Source organism: Hemiscyllium ocellatum, chromosome 3 (genome assembly GCF_020745735.1).
Source record: "Hemiscyllium ocellatum isolate sHemOce1 chromosome 3, sHemOce1.pat.X.cur, whole genome shotgun sequence".
NCBI classification, from domain to species: Eukaryota; Metazoa; Chordata; class Chondrichthyes; order Orectolobiformes; family Hemiscylliidae; genus Hemiscyllium; species Hemiscyllium ocellatum.
In genome coordinates, this window is record NC_083403.1 from 61,787,954 (window position 1) to 61,808,715 (window position 20,762).

Consider the following 20,762-nt stretch of genomic DNA (forward strand, 5'->3'; position numbering starts at 1 on the left):
TGTCATCTATTTTGTTGGGTTGAAACTAGCTCAGTACATGTACATGTTCTTTATGTCTGCAAAGAACAGACCTCGAAGTATTAATTTATATAGCTTCACCTTGGTGTGAGCCCAATGGATGATCCTAAATTGGTTGTCAATGTAATTGTTCATGCAATCAGAATTATCCAGCAAATGATGATGTCCAGTTAAAGAATTGCATCTAATGTTGAATGCTATGTTATGAATTTTGCAACCACTGGCAGATTGGGTACAATCAGTACCTTGCATATTACTGGAAACGCTAATGCGGTAGAAATATTGGTTTTTCTGTTAATAGTCCTGATCAGTGCAAGATGAAAAGCTTCAACAAGTTCCATGTTCTTTCAGCAGTACTCAAATTATTTATTTCAAAAAAGAACTTCATACAGTGAATTATCTCACTAATTTTCCAGAGATGTTTATATTCAACCCAGATTAGAATGAAATCCCTTTGTTCATGTCAGGTCTAAGAACCCAGGTGTGATTTCTTTGATTAATTTTAACCTCCTTTCTCGTGGACAAAACCTTACAATGTAGTGACAAATTCTGGTTAATTCTAAACTATCTTAATGGAATGGAAGATTGAGAGGTGATCACATTGAGATCTACAAAATACTGAAAAGAATAGATAGGGTTGATGTAGTTAAGATGCTCCCTGTGGTTAAGCAGTCAAAACCAGGAGGCACAGTTTTGGACCACTTAGGTCTGAGATTATGGGATTTTTAAAACATTTTTTTTTCTATGGTTGTGAACCTGTGAAATTCTCTATTACAGGCTCATGGAATTTCAGATGATAGATTTCTGATTACAGAATTATGAGGTGGTATGAGTAAAGGGCATCAAAATATTTGATCCATTTGAATGAAAGAGTAGGCTCGATGGACTAAATGACCACCTGTTTCTATGAATGGCTTGCCTGTTGATGACCAGTTTACAAAATGGATAATTTAATAATGGTGCATTGCAACTCCCCATCAAGATTCATTTAAGTAGTCCTGTTACTCAGCTCCAGAAAGACAGGCATATAAAATGAGAGAACATGCTGTACAGTTTCAGTGTTCTTCAATTTCTTCAGCCATCTAACCAATGTTATTTTGGACTGGGAAATAATTAGTGCCCTCATGTTGGAAGATTTATTTCTGTCTTAAACCTATCTGACAACAAAAAGTATTATGTTTTGGATTGAATTTTTTTTAAGTTTCACTGGTTAGGTTAAAGCCTAACTATGAATTAATTCACTACTTGCAATTTACTATGGACTTTAGTAGTCTCTCTTCACTAAGACAATGTGACATACCATGATAGTAGTTGTGCAGAATAGTTGTCAGCTGTACCTAGTGACCTCATGGTGACATTGTGTGGTGAACTATTGTTAGCTTTAGAATATTGGACTTATTTGGCTCTATGCTTGCAGTATCTTCATTAATTCTTTTCTCCTATGTTGTAATAGCTGTCTCTATAAAGTGTAGAAACAAATCCAGAGAAGAAAACTCTCCAAGCGATGTTACTATAAAAGCTTGCATCACTCACCATTATAAATCCTTAAGTTGCCCAAGGTTAAAGAAGCATTTTTTTTTCCAGGATCAACAGATTAAATATTTATATTTCCTATCTTAAAATAGTTAATCATGAAAATTCTTATTCTTCAGAATTGTTCCTGGAGACAAACAGATCAACTACAGATGATAAACCACGTTAACATGGCATGATCTGTATGTCTTTCCTTTGGTGTTGAGTATATGATCAAAAGAACAGACATTAATAAATTATTGAGAAATATTCTGGTTTGCTATCATATTAGGACTTTGGCTATTACTCTTGTGTTTCAAATCCATACAATTACCCATCTTCTACATACAGTATTTGAAAACATATCATTGTAAGAAAATTTGTTCAAACTGCGGAGAATACACTGCATTTTTTTATCGTTGACACTTTCTTTCTGAATCACCTTCTAGCAAATAGAACGCCATGATGGCATATTTAATCAGCTGTGCGCTTTTACACTTTCCTCTTTATCAAAGACCAGCAGTGATTTTATTTCTTGTAGAATTATTTAATAGATTGTAGGGTAAATCTATTTAACAATCAATAATCTTGAAACAAAATTAATTATTGTTTCAGAGTTTATTAGTCAAACTTCACTGCAGAAATTCACCAAGTTTCCTTAGACAGTATCTTTCACACCCACTACCACATAGCAAGACAAGGAACGAATACTATCCCCTGCAAGTTCCCTTCTAAACCATTCACCATTCTGACTTGGAAATATGTCATCGTGGTGATGCTAGGTCAAAATCCTGGAATTCCCTCACTAATAACATTGTGTGTTTCCCCCCAGCACATGGACCGCAACAGTTCAAGAAGGCAGCTCACCATCTGAAGGCCAACTTGGGAGGGACAATAAATGTTGGCCCAACATGCAGTGCCTACATCCCATAAGTGAATTTTTAAAAAATTTCTTCATTCAAAATAGCTGAGTTCTAAAATATATGAAGGGCTTAGATCCTCACTACTTTCACACAGATCTGCATTCATTCTGTTTATAAACATTTCCCAGTCTCTTGCGTGGTTGAGATTTCTTTCCTAAGTAAACATAATTAAAGCAACATTGAGATTTCCATGATATTAATAGCATTGACTCCATGCAAAGTGAGTTGCAATTGGCATAGATTTTGTTGCATAGCAGAGATCTCTTCTTTTCATGTATTGACCTCAAAGGCTTTTGACAATGTCGATAATTCACACTTCAGAAACCATTATCTAAACTTAGTCTCCTGAAGATCAGTTGCAAGATGACGTTTTTGTGAAATTAACTATTCAGTATCGCTTTTGATGAGTTTGTGTTCATGTACTTAAACCTGTGAAAAGGATTGGAGTCTGAATGAATGAATGAATGATTTTATCGTCATGTATATTTTACAGTGAGAAATAAAGTACAGTGAAAAGCTTTCATACATCTGTATGTAATACCGTAAATAGTAGGGATTTGAACACTGGTCTCAAAGTACATTGATCTTAAATTTGTTAACTTAGCATAGTCACTGCCCACAACTAGGTCGCACTTGATCTGAAGAAAATTGAGGATAAACACCCAAGCTCACCCACAGAATAATTTACATTGAACTCCTTGGTAATGGCATCATTGCACCTTCTAATTTCAAATTTATGTCCATAAACAATATCAATACATCTTTTGGATTGGGTTGAATTTACATTGAAAATGAGGTTGAATTGTAGGTCTTAAAAATGCAGTTATTTTAAATATTCACAAGATTGGACCTTTAAATTGTTAAAAAGTAGAATTGTTGAAATGTAAATTTGACATGTTTTAAGAGCAAATTAATACTACAAATACCTGTCTAAAGTGAGAATTTGTCAAAAAATGAAACTGCAAAATTTGGCTGATGGGCCAAATGATCATTTGCGCCATAACTCTTGTGATATTTATGTGGAAATCAATAACTGTCATGCATGCTAAAGATGCTGGCAGGTTTTTTGTTTAAACAGAAATTTGTGGATTTTCCCAGCTGGGGTCTCGCCAATTGTGAAACATTAAAATGGGGCCATAGCAAAAAAAAAATTTTGGAAGCATCATCGTAAATTATAATACATTCAATGAAGTGGAATCAACAGTTTACCCAAAAATCCCAAATGGCAGACACTGGAATCTTTTGCTATAAATTCTGTCTTGTGATTCTGTTCCACAGCTACCAGATGAAGGAGCAGAACTCAGAAAGCTAGTGCATCCAAATAAACCTTTTTAGATTATAACCTGGTGTTGTGTGATTTTTAGCTTTGCTTTGCCACCCCTTCTTCTCCACCCCTCCCCCCAGTCCAACACCCGCTCCTCCACATCAAGCCTAGATTGTGCTCAAATTCTGAAGTGATAAATCAACTTTCATTCTTTTAACTGAGAAGAGTCAAACTAAGTTAAATTAACACAAGGGACACACAAATGTGACTAAGTCCTGAGAATCTTTGTTGAAATTGATGGATTGTGATTTGATAACATTAACAGTGATAGGTTTCAATATCACCTGTACTGTTTTGTACCTTATTTATGGTTAATTTACAACAATTGTTTAGCAATTTTTACATTTACATCTTTCTCCATGAACTACCTGTTTCTCTCTTCACTCAGTACTTCAACAAGATAGATTGATAAGCTATTGACTATCTTTCTTGGGAGTAGCTGATATTCCAGGGCCTGAGGCCTACAATATTTCAGGATACAGATGATGGTTCATTTACTTGACTAACCTATTTATTCAGTTTGATTTGTGTCAAATTTTACCAAAGGTCTCTGGGTGTAGGTAATTGGGCCCTGCTTCAGTTAATGTGAGGGAAAACCATTTTCTTGCAGTAGTCTAATGTTTGAAATCCCTGTGGCTAGAATAAAAGAAATAGGAGCAGCCCTTTGAATGGCATAGCAAAGTCAGTGAGATCACAGCTAATCTACTTCAATACATTTTACCTGCACAATCTCTGGGTTCCTTGCTGTTTTCCTATCTATCAATCTTTATCAGAACACATTCTGGAATTTGACTGTCAGCCAAGAAAAACATATTTCTTTCCACATCTATCCTGTCTATCCCTGTCAGATTTTTGTATGTTTGAATCAGTCTAACCCTTTTTTTAAACTCCAGAAAATATAGCCTTTGTCTATTTAATTCTTGTTTTTAGGCTAATTGTTTCATCACAGGAGCTAAGTTAGTAAACCTATTGTGCTTCAATGGGAAGTATATCACCTGTCTTAAGGAGACCAGAAGTGCAAAGAGCCTACTATTTTCATATGTTTGCAATAGGATCTCCTTACCCCAACACTCAAATCGTCTTGTAATACACTTGCCTTTTTAATTGCTTGTTGTACCTGCAAATTAATTTAAATTGACTAATGAACCAGAAAAAGCACAGTAAGTCAGGCAGCATCAGAAGAGCAGGAGAGTCGACATTTCGGGTCGACCTTCCATCAAGACTGGGGCGGGGTAAGGGGACAGAGAGATTAATGGGGTGGTGGGACTGGGGGAAAGGTAGATGGAATGGCGATAGGTAAATGCAGGTAGGAGTTGATTGTGATTGGTCAGTGAGAAGGATAGACCTGGGATAAGGTTGGGAGTGTGGGAAGATTTGGAAGCTGCTGAATTCTGTGTTTAGGCCGTATGGTTATAAGCGCCTGAGATGGAAAGTAGTGTTCTTCCTTCAGATCGTGTGTGGCGTTATTTTGACGGTGGAGGTAGACGGTGGACTTTCCCCACCAATCTCTCCTCTACACCTGGCACCTTTCCCTGTGGCAGCAGGAGGTGCAACACCTGTCCCCACACCTCCCCCTTACCTCCACTCAAGGCCCTGATTTCAAGTCTGGCAGAGATTCACCTGCATTCTCTTTAACCTGATTTATTGCATCCGTTGCTCCTGGTATGGTGTCGTCTGCATCAGAACGATTGAGCACAAACTCAGGGACCAGTTCGAGGACCATCACTGTTCCTATACTCCAGTCAACCCCATCTTCCAGTTACCAGTCATTTTCAGCTCTCCCTCCTGTCCCCCCGACGACATGTCCATCCTGGGTTGCTTCCACCATCAAAATAAGATTACACGCAAACTAGGAGAAGAACACGGTGGCACAGTGGTTAGCACTGCTGCCTCACAGCGCCTGAAGACCCGGGTTCAATTCCCGACTCAGGCGACTGACTGTGTGGAGTTTGCACGTTCTCCCCGTGTCTGCGTGGGTTTCCTCCGGGTGCTCCGGTTTCCTCCCACAGTCCAAAGATGTGCGGGTCAGGTGAATTGGCCATGCTAAATTGCCCGTAGTGTTAGGTAAGGGGTAATGTAGGGGTATGGGTGGGTTTCGCTTCGGCGGGTCGGTGTGGACTTGTTGGGCCGAAGGGCCTGTTTCCACACTGTAAGTCTAATCTAGTCTAATCTAATCTAAACACCTCATCTTGTGCCTTGGGAGCCTCCAAATCTCTCCAACCCCCCCCCCCCCCCCCCCCCCCATCCCAGGTCCAACCCTTCCTCCCCGTCCCACTCTCTTGACCTGACCTAACTATTCGTCTTCCTTCCCACCTATCCGCTCCATCTTTCCCACTGACCAATCATAATCAAGTCCTACTTGCATCCACCTATCGCCATCCCTCCCACCTTTCTCCCAGCCTCACCCCCACCCCCTCTATTTATTTCTCCTGATACATCTACCCTCCTGCTCCTCTGATCCTGTCTGAGCTGTGCTTTTTCCAGCTCCATACTTTATCAACCCTGACTTTCCAACATCTGCAGTCCTCACTATCTCCAACCTAATGAGCAGAGATACCCCAAATGCTTTTGAAGCTCCACACTTGCTAGTCTTTTGCAGTTTAAGAAATGTTCTATTTCTGTTCTTGCTACCAAAGTGGAAAACCTCACAATTCTCTGCATTTTATTCAATCTGCCAGATTTTTGCTAACCTACTTTGGATCTCTAAATCCACTTAATGATTTTGCATCCTCCTTGCGACTCCCAGTGCTATTTCAGTTTTGTGTCATCTGCAAAGTTGGAAATATTGTGCTTAATTTCTAGATCCAAAACATTTGATGAAAGGTTTCAGCATATAACTGATCCCAAAAAATATAATTAATAATCAAATTGAAAGAATACTTTAACTGTGGATGGAGAAAAATGATGACAGTTTTTTAAAAATTGCATATTCTAAACTACTAGAAGCTAAGAGTTATTTTTATTGCTGTGAAATTATGAAAATCTGACCTGATACTTATTTTAATAGCTGCTAGTCCGCACCCTGCCCTTTAGTTTAGGTATCAAGATAGATATTATTCCAAAGCATTATGCATGTTTCCTCTCTGTGTTAGTAATAATAAAGTGCTGGCACATTTTGTTTCAGGCTTTTAACATTGTTATTTAATTTATTTAACAGAGGGGTTTGTGTTGAATTCCAGTAATTAGATATCCCTAACTAAGAGGTACAGTAGAATGAACATTTGAATTATGAACAAGAGTAGGCCAATGGCCCCTCACATGTTCTTCAATTCAGGAATTTTGTGTCTGATAAATTACTCCACATTCTTACTGATCCCAAGGAACTTTCAGCCCTTACGTGTCAACAATCGACCAATTTCTGTCTTAAAAACATTTTGAAGACTGATTCCAGCCTTTTGAGAGAGTTCCAGAGACCGATGAATCTCTGAGAAAAGCTTTTCTCCTTATCTTTGCCTTAACTGGGTAAACTCTTATCTTGAAATAGTTACCTCTTTGTCTAGATATTCTCAAGACAAAATGCTTTTTCCACATGCACTCACTGGAATCTTAGTTCAATAGACCCTCCTCTTATGTTTTAATTTAACTTACAAGAATAAATATCTGTATAACTTTTCCCCATGAGACAATCCATTCCGACTATTAGTTTCGTGATCATCCTCAAAATTGCTTCCAAAACATTTACATCCTTCTTTAAATAAGAGGCACAGTATTACAGATGTTTTCTTGCAAGTGTGGATGTGAGAAGCACAAAGATCGTACTTTTGAATTAAATTTCCCATGCAATACTGATAGCATTATGTTATCATTCCTGATGTTTTTGCAGTTTGATGCAGTAGGACATCCATATTCTCTACAGCTGATTTTTTTTTTCTCCCATTATTGTCCAAATGGGCAATTTCACATTTTTCACATTTTGTCTGCATGACTGGGACCCAGAATCTCTCAAAGTTGACCAGCTGAAAACTGCAAAGACTTTTTTTTCCCGTTTAGACATCCATGCTGACTCTTTCTAACTAATTCATGTTTATCCATGTGTAAAATTCTATCTGAAATAATTGCTTCCAGAAACGTCCCCATCACTGAATTTAACCTGACTGGATTGTAATTGTTGGGTTTATCCTTGCATTTTCATTTGGGAAAGGGTGCAATGTTTACAGTTCTCTGGCACCTCTGCTGAATCTAGAGTAAACTAAGAAAATATGACCAATGAACTTGCAATTTTCAGTCCCACCTCTTTTAATAACATTGGAATCATTTCATCCATTCCCAACTTTAAGTATCCAACACTTCCTTTGTTTTTTTTTAACTATTCCAGTAACAGAGTTTCAATCTTTTTCATCCAGAGAGCTTTGGATTTGTTCGACCTATCTTTCCCTTTTGAGGGAGATGTATCTTGAGTGTGCTGAGCCATTTCTTTTTTGATAGTGAACCCACGGAAAGCGACTGGCGGGGATAGAGTCCCCGGCTGTACACTCAGATCCTGTGCGGACCTGCTGGTGGGAGTATTTGCTGACATCTTTAACCTTTCCTTACTACGATCTGAAGTCCCCACCTGCTTCAAGAAGACTACCATCATCCTGGTGCCAAAGAAGAACAATGACGACTGCCCAGTGGCTCTGGTCTCCACAATTATAAAGTGCCTCGAGAGGTTACTAATGGCTCATATTAGCTACAGCCTACCACATTGACTTGATCCTTTGCAATTTTCCTACAAGCACAACAGGTCCATAGCAGTTGCCATTTCCCTGGCCCTACACTCCTCCCTGGAACATCTGGGGATAACTATGTCAGGTTCCTACTTAGTAACTGTAATCCTACTTTCAACACCATAATTCGAAATAAACATCTCTAAACTGCGAGACCTAAATCTCAGCTGCCCATTCTGTAACTGGTCCCATAGAATGCAATCAGTAAGAATTGGGGCAGAATGGCAGCTTAGTGTTTAGCACCTAAGCCTCACAGCACCAGGGACCCAGGTTCAATTCCAGCCTCAAGCGACTGTCTGTGTGGAATTTGCACATTCTTCCAATGTCTGCATGGGTTTCCTCCAGGTGCTCTGGTTTCCTCCCACAGTCCAACGATGTGCAAGTTAGGTGGATTGGCCATGGTAAATTGCTCCATAGTGTCTGAGGTTGTATAGATTAGGTGGATTAGCTATGGGAAATGCAAAGTTACAGGGATAGAGTTGGGTGGGAGGGGGAAGTCTGGGTGAGATGCTCTTTGGAGAGTTGGTGTGGAAATGTTGGGCCAAATGGCCTGTTTCCACACTGTACGGATTCTACATTTTGAAAAAAAAAGGAGTCGACAAAGCCCCCTCCATTATACTGCTCAACACCGGTGCCCTAGAAAGACTACGTACTTAGTCCCATATTATACTCTGTACTGTGTGGCCAAATTCCACCCCAGCTCCATTTGCAAGTTTGCTGATGACACCGCCATTGTTGGATCTCAAACAATGATGAGACAATACAGGAAAGAGATGGAGTGTTTAATGGCATGGTGTAAAGACAATAATCTCTCCATCAATGCCAGAAAAAACATTGGTCATTGACATCAGGAAGTGGAATGGAGGACATTAATGGTGCTGAGGTGGAGATGCTCAAGAGTCTCAAGTTCCTGGGAGTGATAATCACCAGCAAGCTGTCCTAGTCCACCTACATTGACACAACAGAAGAAAGCACAACAACGTCTCCTCTCCCTCAGAAGGTTATGGAAATTCAGCCTGTACACAAGGGTTCTTAGCAATTTTTATGGATGCACCATGGAAAACATCCTCTCTGGATGCATCTCAGTGTGGTATGGCAGCTGCTCTTTCCAAGACCGCAAGAAAATAGAGAGTTGCAACACAACCCAGTCCATCATGCAAGCCAACCTTCCATCCATAGATTCTGTCTATACTTCCCACTGCCTCAGAAAAGTAACCAACATAATCAAAGCCCCTCCCACCCTGATTACACTCTCTTCCGTAAGTATAAAAGTTTGAGTCCACATGCAAATAAATTCAAGAATAGCTCCTTCACAACTGTTATCAGACTTTTGAACAGACTTCTCAAATGTTAATGCTGATCTCTTTTTCTGTGGTAGTAACACTATCCTGCACTCCTGTCCTGCTACCCTGATGCACATTGTATGGTACAATCTGTCTGTATAGTGCACAAAACAACACGCTTCACTGTATCTCTGTACATGTGACAACAATCGATTAATCAAGGTAGCCCATTTTTCATTTGTTTTCTGCCTGCCTTTTGTCCAGTCTATCCAATTGAGCTCTGTTCTTGGCTCATTGATGTCGGTTTTCTGCAGTTCTTATTCTGATTTGCTTATTGCCCTTTTTATATGATCATTCTGGACAGCACAACATAATAATCACTGTCTTTTTTCTTTGTTATATCCCCACTGGCACTTGATGTGCTTGATCCCCACCTCATCTGCAATAATGGTATCCAACGTTCAAAGTCTGTTGTTGGACTGGATGCAGACTTCTGTAGAAAGTGTTTCTGAACACTGTCTTTAAACTTTTACTCCATGATTATAACCATTCTATCATGTTTGTGTGTTGCTTTAATTTTCCAACAGATTTGTCCCAGTGCAGTCTTCTTACTAGTTAGTGGTCCATAGACTACACTGACAAACATAGTTGAATCTTTTTGTTGTTACTACGCTCTAACGAAATTGATTCTGATCTCAATTCCTGTGGCATCCTTTTTCTCCATTATTTGTAATGCGTTGCTTAACAAATACCACCATCCCTCCTTTCCTATCTTTTCTAAGCAACTTGTAACCAGGAATATTTAATGCCAGGTATTGCCTTTCCTCAACCAGGTCTTCATTATCACCACAACATCATATTTTCACATGACAAACCATATCTGTTAATCCCTGATGGTTCTTTCTATATTTCATGTATTCACACATGTAATTGAGCCCTGATTTTGACTTGATTACTTTCTGTCTTATTCTGACTTCACCTCTTGACTTTCTAAACTCTATGCTAATGCTGTCTCTCTTTGCAGGTGTTTTGTGCAGCCTGGTGTTCATTTCCAGTATCTCTCTCTCATGTTTTCACACTCCTACTGTTTTACTTTAAAGCCCTCCCAACAAACTGGGATTGAATTTTTTTCAGAAGTACTTCGCTAACTACACTCGCAAAGTGCTTTGTAAGGAACTTCAGTCCCAGCTTGTTTCGCATACAACTCAGTTTATATAGATGCTGTCCTCCCCATCTTTCCATCCATACAGTAACCTATTTTATCATCTTGTTTCTGTATTTGCATGCTCATGGCATTGGCAGTTATGGTGGAGATAACAAATTTGGGATCTTGTTGCTCATTTCCAACTTCAGTCCCTAAAGTCTATTCAAGAATCTTGTGACCATGTGAGTGAGACGCAAGGCTGTAACTATGTAAATAGCTAGCATCATAAATAAACTTCAAGATATCCATTTCAGCAAGAATCCGACACTGGAGTGTGTTATGTGGACTAAATATGCAAACTATAAAGAGCTTCAGATTTCATGTGGCAAATAATATATCTTTCTTCATGAAAAGGTCACATTGCTTCACACCAACATCTCCACAGTAATATTCTCATCCGTGAGACTAGACTGTGGTCTACTGGGCTTGAGTCAAAACATTTTGTCAGTTAGAATCGAGCACTACAACCAGGACTCATCTGACACTGAATATGCTACAATTGATTTGCAGCTAGGACCTAGAGAGCTGAATGTTACACTTTTGTTTTGTTAAGTCCAAGCTGCATCAAGTTTTCGAGTTAAAAATCACACAACACCAGGTTATAGTCCAACAGGTTTAATTGGAAGCACACTAGCCTTCGGAGCGACGCTCCTTCATCAGGTGATTGTGATCTTTTTCTGCTTCTGAACCCACCTTCCACTAGGGTTCAGACTCTACCCACACTCACTGTTGCCTTCAGCATCCTTCCCCCCCCCCCCCCCCCCCCCCAATCTAATCTATCCAACTCATGACAACAATAACAGCACAAAAAGTACTAGCTTTGTCACACACTTTCATCTCCTATAATACATGCCCCCACTTATTCTAGGAGGAAAACCCCACCCCCCTCTGCCCCCAAAATGGTAAAAAGAGTCAAGCTGGGTGGTGGTCTGTCTGACATGCAACCGATTGTGTAGAAAGGGCTGTGAGCAGGACCTGGATCGGAGTTGGAAGCTGCACTTGACCCATTGTGCTAGCAATCCCAGAGAGCGACTAGTTCCGTTAACTCAACTGTGGCCTGCTGACAAACTATGACAAGCTTCCTGGTTTTTTATCTATGCCAAAAGGCCAGGCAAAATATCACTCATCTGAACCTCTCATTTCTGTCTGTGTGGGTAAAAAGATGAGACAAAGCAACACCAGGCAGGAATACTGTAAGCATCCAGGTAAGCTCAGTGAGTGAGCTCTAAAAGAGAGAGAGCAAAGATGCCAGAGATGCAGCAGTTCATGAGCTGGATGCATGTTCCTGTGTGCACTGTATAATGTTGCAGCATTACAATGATAGTTGCCAAGGTGGAAATGTCCTATAATTGTACCATGAGGGTTTTCAGACTAGCATATAACAGTTGCCAATGTCCATGAACATGGGGTGTGTTTGGTTGATGCCCATGAAATATGCTGCATGATGTTGTAGCCAGTTTCTAACCTTCAGGGCATTTGGAGCAACTGGCAAGCTGAATCCACCAGTTGCTGTATGTGGTTTCCTTGTCAAGCTCTCGTGACATGAGTTTGTTTAGCAGGCTTGATAAAGTTGGCGACTGCTTATTAATAAAGCATGCTGTGCTGTCAACATGGTATTCAAGAAATAATCCCAATCTCTGGTGTGAGAGATCATCTTCAAATAACAACCAAAATCAGCGAGTGGCAAAAATAGCCTATTTTATTCAGCAACTGCCAGAGCACAGGTTCGATGGGGCAACAGAATCCCGAAATACAAGAGCCCCTTTATGTATGGTTCTTACTTATATTAAAATTCCATTGCTATGGTGTTACATTTTTTATCTATAGTACGCAGAGGTTTGAGGGGCTTGTGTCCTGGGAGACAGGAGATGTACTAACTGCTGGCTGCTACTTCTGATGGGTTTAAGAGTGTCTACCTGCTCTTAAGACCATTAGTCATCTTGTCTTTTAAGTTAGTAAAAATATACGGCCTATATGTTCTAAATAATTAGAAATTGTACTAGTACTTAATAAAGGCTATTAAACTGATTACTGCAACTGGGTTGTGAGATTTGTTTATTATTTGCCAGAGTTTCATTCATTCATTCTTGCAATTTCCCTTAAGCACAGTTTTGACAGTTAGATTCTTAGTGGGATAATGGCCCAGTTAAAAAGGTATTTAACAATTACATACTAATTGGGGAGACTGTGTTTGGTGGTTCTGTAATCTATACTGGTCTAGGACATAATGCTTTGTGGAGACATGATGGTGGGGATGGTATTGTTCTGTATGCTACACTTGTTCAGAGGTAAACATCGCTTATAGCAAGGGCTGATAAGCTGTGAAAATGCAGTAATAGGTTTGAAAGGGTTGCTTTCATTAGGAAGGGCTATTTTTGGTCTGTGTTGTGGTTGTAAAATATACTACAGAACTGCGGTTTTATGAATGAATGTAACAGTGTTATAGTAAGGAGTTATGAATGAAACTGGAACGCAGTGTTCGCTTATGAGTGGGTTAGTAAAGGAATTATGAATGAATAGACATAAAGCGCTTGTGAATGGGTTAACTGAAGAGACCTAGAATACAATATCTCAGTTGTCAAGTGACAATCTTAGCAAACTGCATGTGAAAAGCATAAGATTGGACAAGTTGTACTAATGTTGAGATGTGCCTCACCGCATGTGTTGCCCGATTCTTCCGCACATCTCCTTTATTGTCTATGTCATTCAGACCTGCATAAAATTTTATCCAACATTTTAGCCACCAGCACTCATAAAATTACCAAGATCTAATTATTTTACCGTATCAGTTCAGTGCCAATCAAACTTTTTGGCCAGATTTTTATTACAGTAATGACAGCAAACTGTCAACATTTCCTGCATTATACCTTTGAAAGCAAACTCTGAGAGTGCCCACCTGTAGCAAGAGCTACACCAGAGGTGTTACCATTAGTAATTGTGTTCAAGCCCCTGCAGACAGCGATCAGTTAAAAATTACTGATCTGATGAGAACTTGATCTTTTACACTGTTCGCTGTGCTGTGGAAGACCCTTAACAAAAATGTTGAGCTGCAATCCAGTTTAATAATGTTAATAATTACTATTGAGAAATCTCTCTCTTACAAAAATAATTCTTTTTATACTTGCTAAATGTCAAATTTCTCCCTTTTGATTAAGTCTACACATTTTTAAAATATAGATTGTTTATATTTCAGGATCTGGTTCTTCTAATATATATAGTACCAATCATTATTTTGCTCTTTGTAGAGTTTAAATTAAAAAAAATGTTAGTCAGTGCATTCCAGTCCTTGATTTGTTTGTGGGAATGTGTTAAAATTTGACCAGGTCTTTTCCCAGCTTGATGACATCACTGCTAGTGGGAACCAGGAGAACTACTTGGTTTGCACACAATACAAAAATTGCTGAGGGAGTAAATAGTGAGGAGGATAGCCTTCGAGTAGAACAGACATAGGTTAGTCTGTATCCAAGGAACAGGAAATTTCCTGTTCCTTGGATGCTGCCTGACCTGCTGCCCTTTTCCAGCAGCACATTTTCAGCTCTGATCTCCAGCATCTGCAGACCTCACTTTCTCCTCATAGGGTAGTCTGTGGCAAATGGAGTTCAACCCAGATGAATATGAGATAATGCACTTTGGAAGGACAAACTTATCAACGGAATACAGAGGAACCTCCATTATCCAACATTTGATTAACCGAGTGAAATACTCCCTGCCCGTGTCCTTCAGATAATTGAGGTTCCACTGTATATGATGAATGGTAGGTTCCTGTGAAGTGCCAGGGATCAATCAGACCTGCGTGTGCGTATACACTAGTCCCTTAAGCTATTGGAACAGGTGAATAAAGTGGTTAAGGAGACTTATTGCTTTATTAGTTGAGGCGCAGAGTTTTAAGAGTTGGGATGTTATACTGAATCTGTATTAAATGCTGGATAGCACACAGCTAGAGTATTGTGTGCAGTTCTGGAATTTGCATTATAGGACACGTGATAGTAGGGAGAGGATGCAGTGGAGATTTACCAGGTTGTTAGCTGGGCTGGAGAGTTGTGAAGAAAGATTGGACAATCTCAAGTTGTTTCCATTTAAAGCAGAGGAGATGTATAAAATTATGAGGAGCATGGATAGCAAAGACAGGGAAAAGACTTTTCCCCTTGATGGAAGGATCACTGACCAGGAGGCATAAATTTAAGAGAAGGGGCAGAAGGTTTAGAAGTAATGTGAAGAAAACTTCTTCACCCAGGTGGTGGGAACCTGGAAGTCACTGCTTGTAAGGGTGGTGGAGGTAGCAACCTTTTTAGCATTTAATAATTATTTGTATGTGCATCCGCAATGCCAAAATTTACAAGTCTTTGACCTAAGTGCTCGAAGATGAGATTAGAGTGGTTCAGTGGTGCAAATGGAACAAATAGTGTTTGAAGGATTGGAAGACCAGGTTGTTTTGAGCATTGTGTGCTGAATCTGATGCCTTGACTTTGCCTCTGTACACACTCTCCTTTGTGTTTGATTCCTTCTTGAATGAACTTTATCTGTTCTATTCTATGAAACCCTAGCAACTCTTCTGAGTTAGTGAATGTGTTCTGAGATGCTTTAAGGGCATCCCTAAAATGTTTTGAAACTCTTTGGTACTGACTGAGTCCCAAGTAGAGCAATTGCTTCAGGAAGATAGGGTCAGACACATGAACAATGTGTCCTGTCCTGTTGAGCTGCTTTTGAGTGCCTTGATCCTGGGCACTTTTTGGGTTTGGGGGAGGTGTTGCTGTTGGACGTGGTTGCTTGCCACTGGATTTAGAGGATATTTCAAAGGCATCATTGATTCTACATCTCTGTTGCTTTGCTTTGGGGTGTTTGCTTTAGGATATCCAAGTATATGGGAGTGCCAGGATCAAATTGTCCAATAAAACCATGACCGTAGACTCAGAATTCATGTCCTAATCCTCAATTATTCTTCAAAACATGATGTGAGATTGGATTATATGTTAAATATTTGGAGAAGAAATAATGATCTCCTGACTTGGCTAAGAACTGTATTCACACTTAATTGGAAAAGGAATTGAGGAGATGACAGTTAAGCTATGACACTTCACTCTAATAATTTTTTTTGTGGGCAGATTTCTCCAAGATGGAGCTTAAATATTGAAGAAAAGAAAACAAAATACAGTTTACGTTTGCAAGATCATTTTGCATTGACAAACTTCAGAAGAAAATTAGAGAAATGAAGTCGTTTTCCTATTATCACTTTTTCTTCTTAAGCCATCTGTCCTCAGGTGTTAATGTTAACTTTCATTTTTCAGCATTTAGTGCTTTCATAAGAACATAAAACCTTTGAACGTAATAGGTACAATATGAATTTCCTTATTTGAGATTATTATTAATCAGTGTTATGCAATAGAATTCTAAATTAGAGCTGAACCAGTTCCTGATTTGAGATCCCTATCTTTGTCATTTCCTGCTTTGATAAATCTTTACTAAGGCATTTGGTTAATAAGTGCCAGAGCTGTTTTCAGAACTTGCGAGAGCAACCAATTGTTTCAAAGAATAAATTGTTTCACTCCCTTTTCTCGTCACTGTTGGCATCTGTGTTCATTAAACATGTTTTGAACTCTTGTATATGTGGAATGGCACACTCATAACTCAATGCTTAAATTTCAGTTGTTAGCGCTATGGTCGTATATGAGCACAGTCCAACACAAGTGACACAAATTTCTGGGCCACTGTAAAATGGCACATGCAAATAAAGCACTGGCAGCAATCCCCTGAAACTGAATTAAGTACAGATCGAGTATCCATTATCCATACATCCGAGCTGTGAACACTGAAATGACCTGAAAACCGAAGGTCTTTTCAAAAGCTGACCTGCAGGTGTGCTGAGTTTGGACCCTCTGTTGCAAAAAAATAGCTCTTGGCCCAAATGACCTAAAAAAGTAAAGCTGTTTTTTTTTAAAGTCACAGGAGGGCTTATGCTCGAAACGTTGAATTCTCTATTCCTGAGATGCTGCCTAACCTGCTGTGCTTTGACCAGCAACACATTTGCAGCTGTGATCTCCAGCATCTGCAGACCTCATTTTTTACTTTAAAGTCACAGGCCCAAACTCAGCATTTCAGCTCCTCTGTTCAGGCCTTTTGGGGGGAAAAAAACTTCATTTTTGGTTTGTTCAGGTGAAGCAAAGTTTTTTTCCCCCAAAGGGCCTGAATGGATCCAAGCAGACCCGAATAGACTAAAGTGGATCTAAACACCGGAAATATCCTTTATCTGAAAACATGATGGTCCTGAGCTTTTCAGATATAGGATTTCCAATCATATTTAATGTACACAGCAAAAGTGAAAACACCTCTTTTTTTGGTCTGTATTTTTGCTAATCCTAATCCATTTGCTCTTGTGCATGAGGAACCAGTTATAGAAACGTAACCAACCAAGCCATAATCACAACTACCATGATTTCATATGATTTAATCCATGCTTTAATATTTCCAAACTTTACTTCACTGAAAGCACGTTTAAAATTGTGAGACACCTGTTACACTACAATTTGCATCCTAAGATGCAAATCTTAGTGATGGCGATATGAAAATATTCCAGGATATTTTCTGTATTCTAATATAAAATATTGTAAATTTTTTTCTTAAATTAGAAACAAATGTGTTGAACTGAGAATAGAGCATAGAATGATATAATACAGCCCTTTGGCCTACCATGTCTGTGTGGACCACGATGCAATTCTAAACTCATCCCGTCTATCTGCACATTGTCCATATCCCTCTATTCCCTGCCTGTTCAAGTGCCTCTTAAACATTGCTAACATCTGTTTCTACCACCTCCCTTGGCAGTATGTTCCAGGCACTTAATACCCTGTGTATTTTTTTTTTAATGTCTTCACTGATGTCCTTTTTAAACTTTTTCCCTCACACCTTAAGACTGTATGACCCCAAATATTTGACATTTCCATGCTGGAAAAAAGGATACCAACTATTCATGCTATCCGTGCCTCTTAAAATTTTATATGTTTCTATCAGATCGCCCCTTGACCTTCAACACTCTAGTGAAAATAATCCTAGTTTATAGCTAATACTTTCCAATCCAGGCAACATCTTTTGGACCCTCTCCAAAGTCCCCACATCCTTACTATAGCATGGTGACCAGAAGCAAGTACTGCAAATGTGGCCTAACTAAACTTTTATACAACTGCAACAAGACTTGCCAACTTTTATACTCACTGCCCTGACTGATGAAGGCAAACATTTGTATTGCTACTTTCATGGACTTGCAACCCAAGAACCCTCTTTATATCAATATTCCTAAGAGTCCTACTATTCACTGTATGCTTTATTCTTACATTTTACCTCCCAAAATACATCACCTCATCCTTGTCCAGATTAAACTTCATCTGCCTTTTCTCCACCCAACTTCCAAACTGGTCAATATCCTGCTGCATCCTTTGATAATCTTCCTCACTATCTGCAGCTCTACCAATTTTTCATGTCATCTGCAAACCTACTAATCAGACCACATACAAATTTTATCCAAATAATACTAATCCTTGTGGGACATCATTGGTCACAGACCTCTACATAGAAAAATATCTTTGCACACCTGCATTGTCTTCTATTACCAAGCAATCAAGCTGATTTATATCCAACTTGTCAACTCCCCATGCATGCCATGTGACTTAATTTTCTACCAGCCTACCAAGGGGTCCTTGTCAAATATTTTACTAAAATTTATGTAGACAACATCCAATGCCCTGCCCACATCAAGCATCCTTGTTACTTCATCAAAAAACTTTGAGATAAGATATCCCCTGCATAAAGCCATGCTGACTATCTCTATTGTCTATTTTTCTCCAAATGTGAGTAAATCCCGTCCTTAAGAATCTTTCCTAATAATTTCTCTATCACTGATGTAAGGCTCACAAGCCTACAGTTTTCTGGATTATCCCTGTTGCCCTTCTTTAAAGGATCAACATTGGCTATTCTCCAGTCTTCAAGGACCTCTCCTGTGGCTAAAGAAGATGCAAAGATCTCTATCAAGACCTCAACAATCTCCTCCCTTGCCTCTTTCAGTATCTTGGGATAGATCCCATCTGATCCTAGGGACTCATCTATCTTAATGTTTTTCAAGGCACTCAACATTACATTCTTCATATCAATGTGTCCTCCTTAATGTTACCATCATCTATATTCTTCTCATTAAAGACCTCACCCATTTCCTCTAGCTCCACACACAAATTCTCTCCTTTGTCCTCAAGTGGACCTACCCTTTTCCTAGTTACCCTCATTCTCATAATGTACGTATAAAGGATGCTAATTATTCACCCTATCCATGCCCCTCAAAATGTTATAAAATTCCATCAGGTCACCCTTCAGCCTCCAACACTCAAGCGAAAACAATCCCTTTTTGTTGCTAATACACTCCAATCCAGATAACATCCCTGGATTTTCCTTAATTCTTCTTACCAAGGATATTTGACGGCCCATTCCAGCTCTCCTAATTTGTTTCTTAGTGAGTTGTTTCTGCTTCAATAATACTCCTCGAGGGTCTTGTTTCATTTCAGTTTCCTAAACCTTACATTTGCTTCCTTTCTCTGTTTGACATTACAATTCTCTATCTCTTATCATTCAAGATTCCCCGAATCTTTCCAGTCTTAACTTTCATCCTTCCAGGAATATGTCAGTGCTGAAATCTAAATCAACTGACCTTTTAAAAGCCTTCCACATATCACATGTGGATACACCTCAAACAATCACCACCAATCTAATTTCTCAGCTCCTGGCTAATACAGTTGTAATTAGCCTTTAACTTTGAAGGAAAAGTAAGTAATTTGTGGAAATTTAGTTCACTTACTACTTTTCTCTATGTTCTGCAGGTTGTTGGAAGAGGAGCTTTTGGAGTTGTGTGTAAAGCAAAATGGCGTGGAAAAGATGTAGCTATAAAGCAAATTGAAAGCGAATCAGAGAGGAAAGCATTCATCGTAGAGGTAATTTTATTGTGTGCCTTCTTTACATCTTTGAAATTGAAGATCAGAATCTGCAAATTTGGTTCAGGTTGTTTTTGTTCATGAGCATAAATTGGCTTAAAATTAGCAGATGGATTTTGGCTCTTCCCAACGTATCATTAAAGCACAGCTAAATAATTTTTAAAAAATTATTTGATCTACTTACAATCATAATGGAAGTGATTGCCTGGTTAGCAGAGATGTTTCTAACTACTATATTCCCACACATTTTCTCAAGGACAGTTGAGGATGGACAACAAGTCTTGGCTTTGCTATGAACATGTACATCCTGTTGAAAAAAACTTGTAGTGGACTTTTAGCTATGTCATGAAATAAAGGCCAAATATGTCACAGAAAGATACCATGAACCCCTCTCCCAGTTGTTCTTGGTATTTGGAACAATTTTAGCAAGGAGCTTCAGATCCTGTTTGCCTGGCAAGTGAGGTCTGGTACATTTCAAAATCTTGGGATTTATTTTTGGGTGGGTGTGGAATTAGTACCCTGAGAAAGGCTTCCGGATGCAATCTTTGAATTCAAAATATTTTTATATGCTTTACAAGGCATAGTGCCCATTAGGTGCTGAGCTACAGTCACTAATTGCTAAACTAGAGAGGTGTTTCCAGTAAAGAAAATTATATGCTTGATGGAGTTAAGTTTGTGTACTTTTTTTAAATGGATAATTAAACAATCCTGTATTTCCAGCAGAGTTGTGGTTACACAGCACAAATGATAGTATCAGGGTTCAGTATGAAGCTGTGATCCCAATGTGTTTAAAATGGATGAGTCTAGCAGCTGCTAACATTGCTGA

At 39.1% G+C, this 20,762-nt stretch overlaps 1 protein-coding gene across 2 annotated transcripts in view; it reads left to right on the forward strand.

Moving 5' to 3' along the window:
• map3k7 (mitogen-activated protein kinase kinase kinase 7) overlaps positions 1 to 20,762 on the forward strand; it is a 128,705-nt gene that overhangs the window by 23,220 nt on the left and 84,723 nt on the right. For both annotated transcript variants that reach the window (XM_060850382.1, XM_060850390.1), the window contains exon 2: positions 19,826 to 19,936. In XM_060850382.1, coding sequence (XP_060706365.1) covers positions 19,826 to 19,936 — 111 coding nt within the window. The remainder of the gene's footprint in view (positions 1 to 19,825; positions 19,937 to 20,762) is intronic.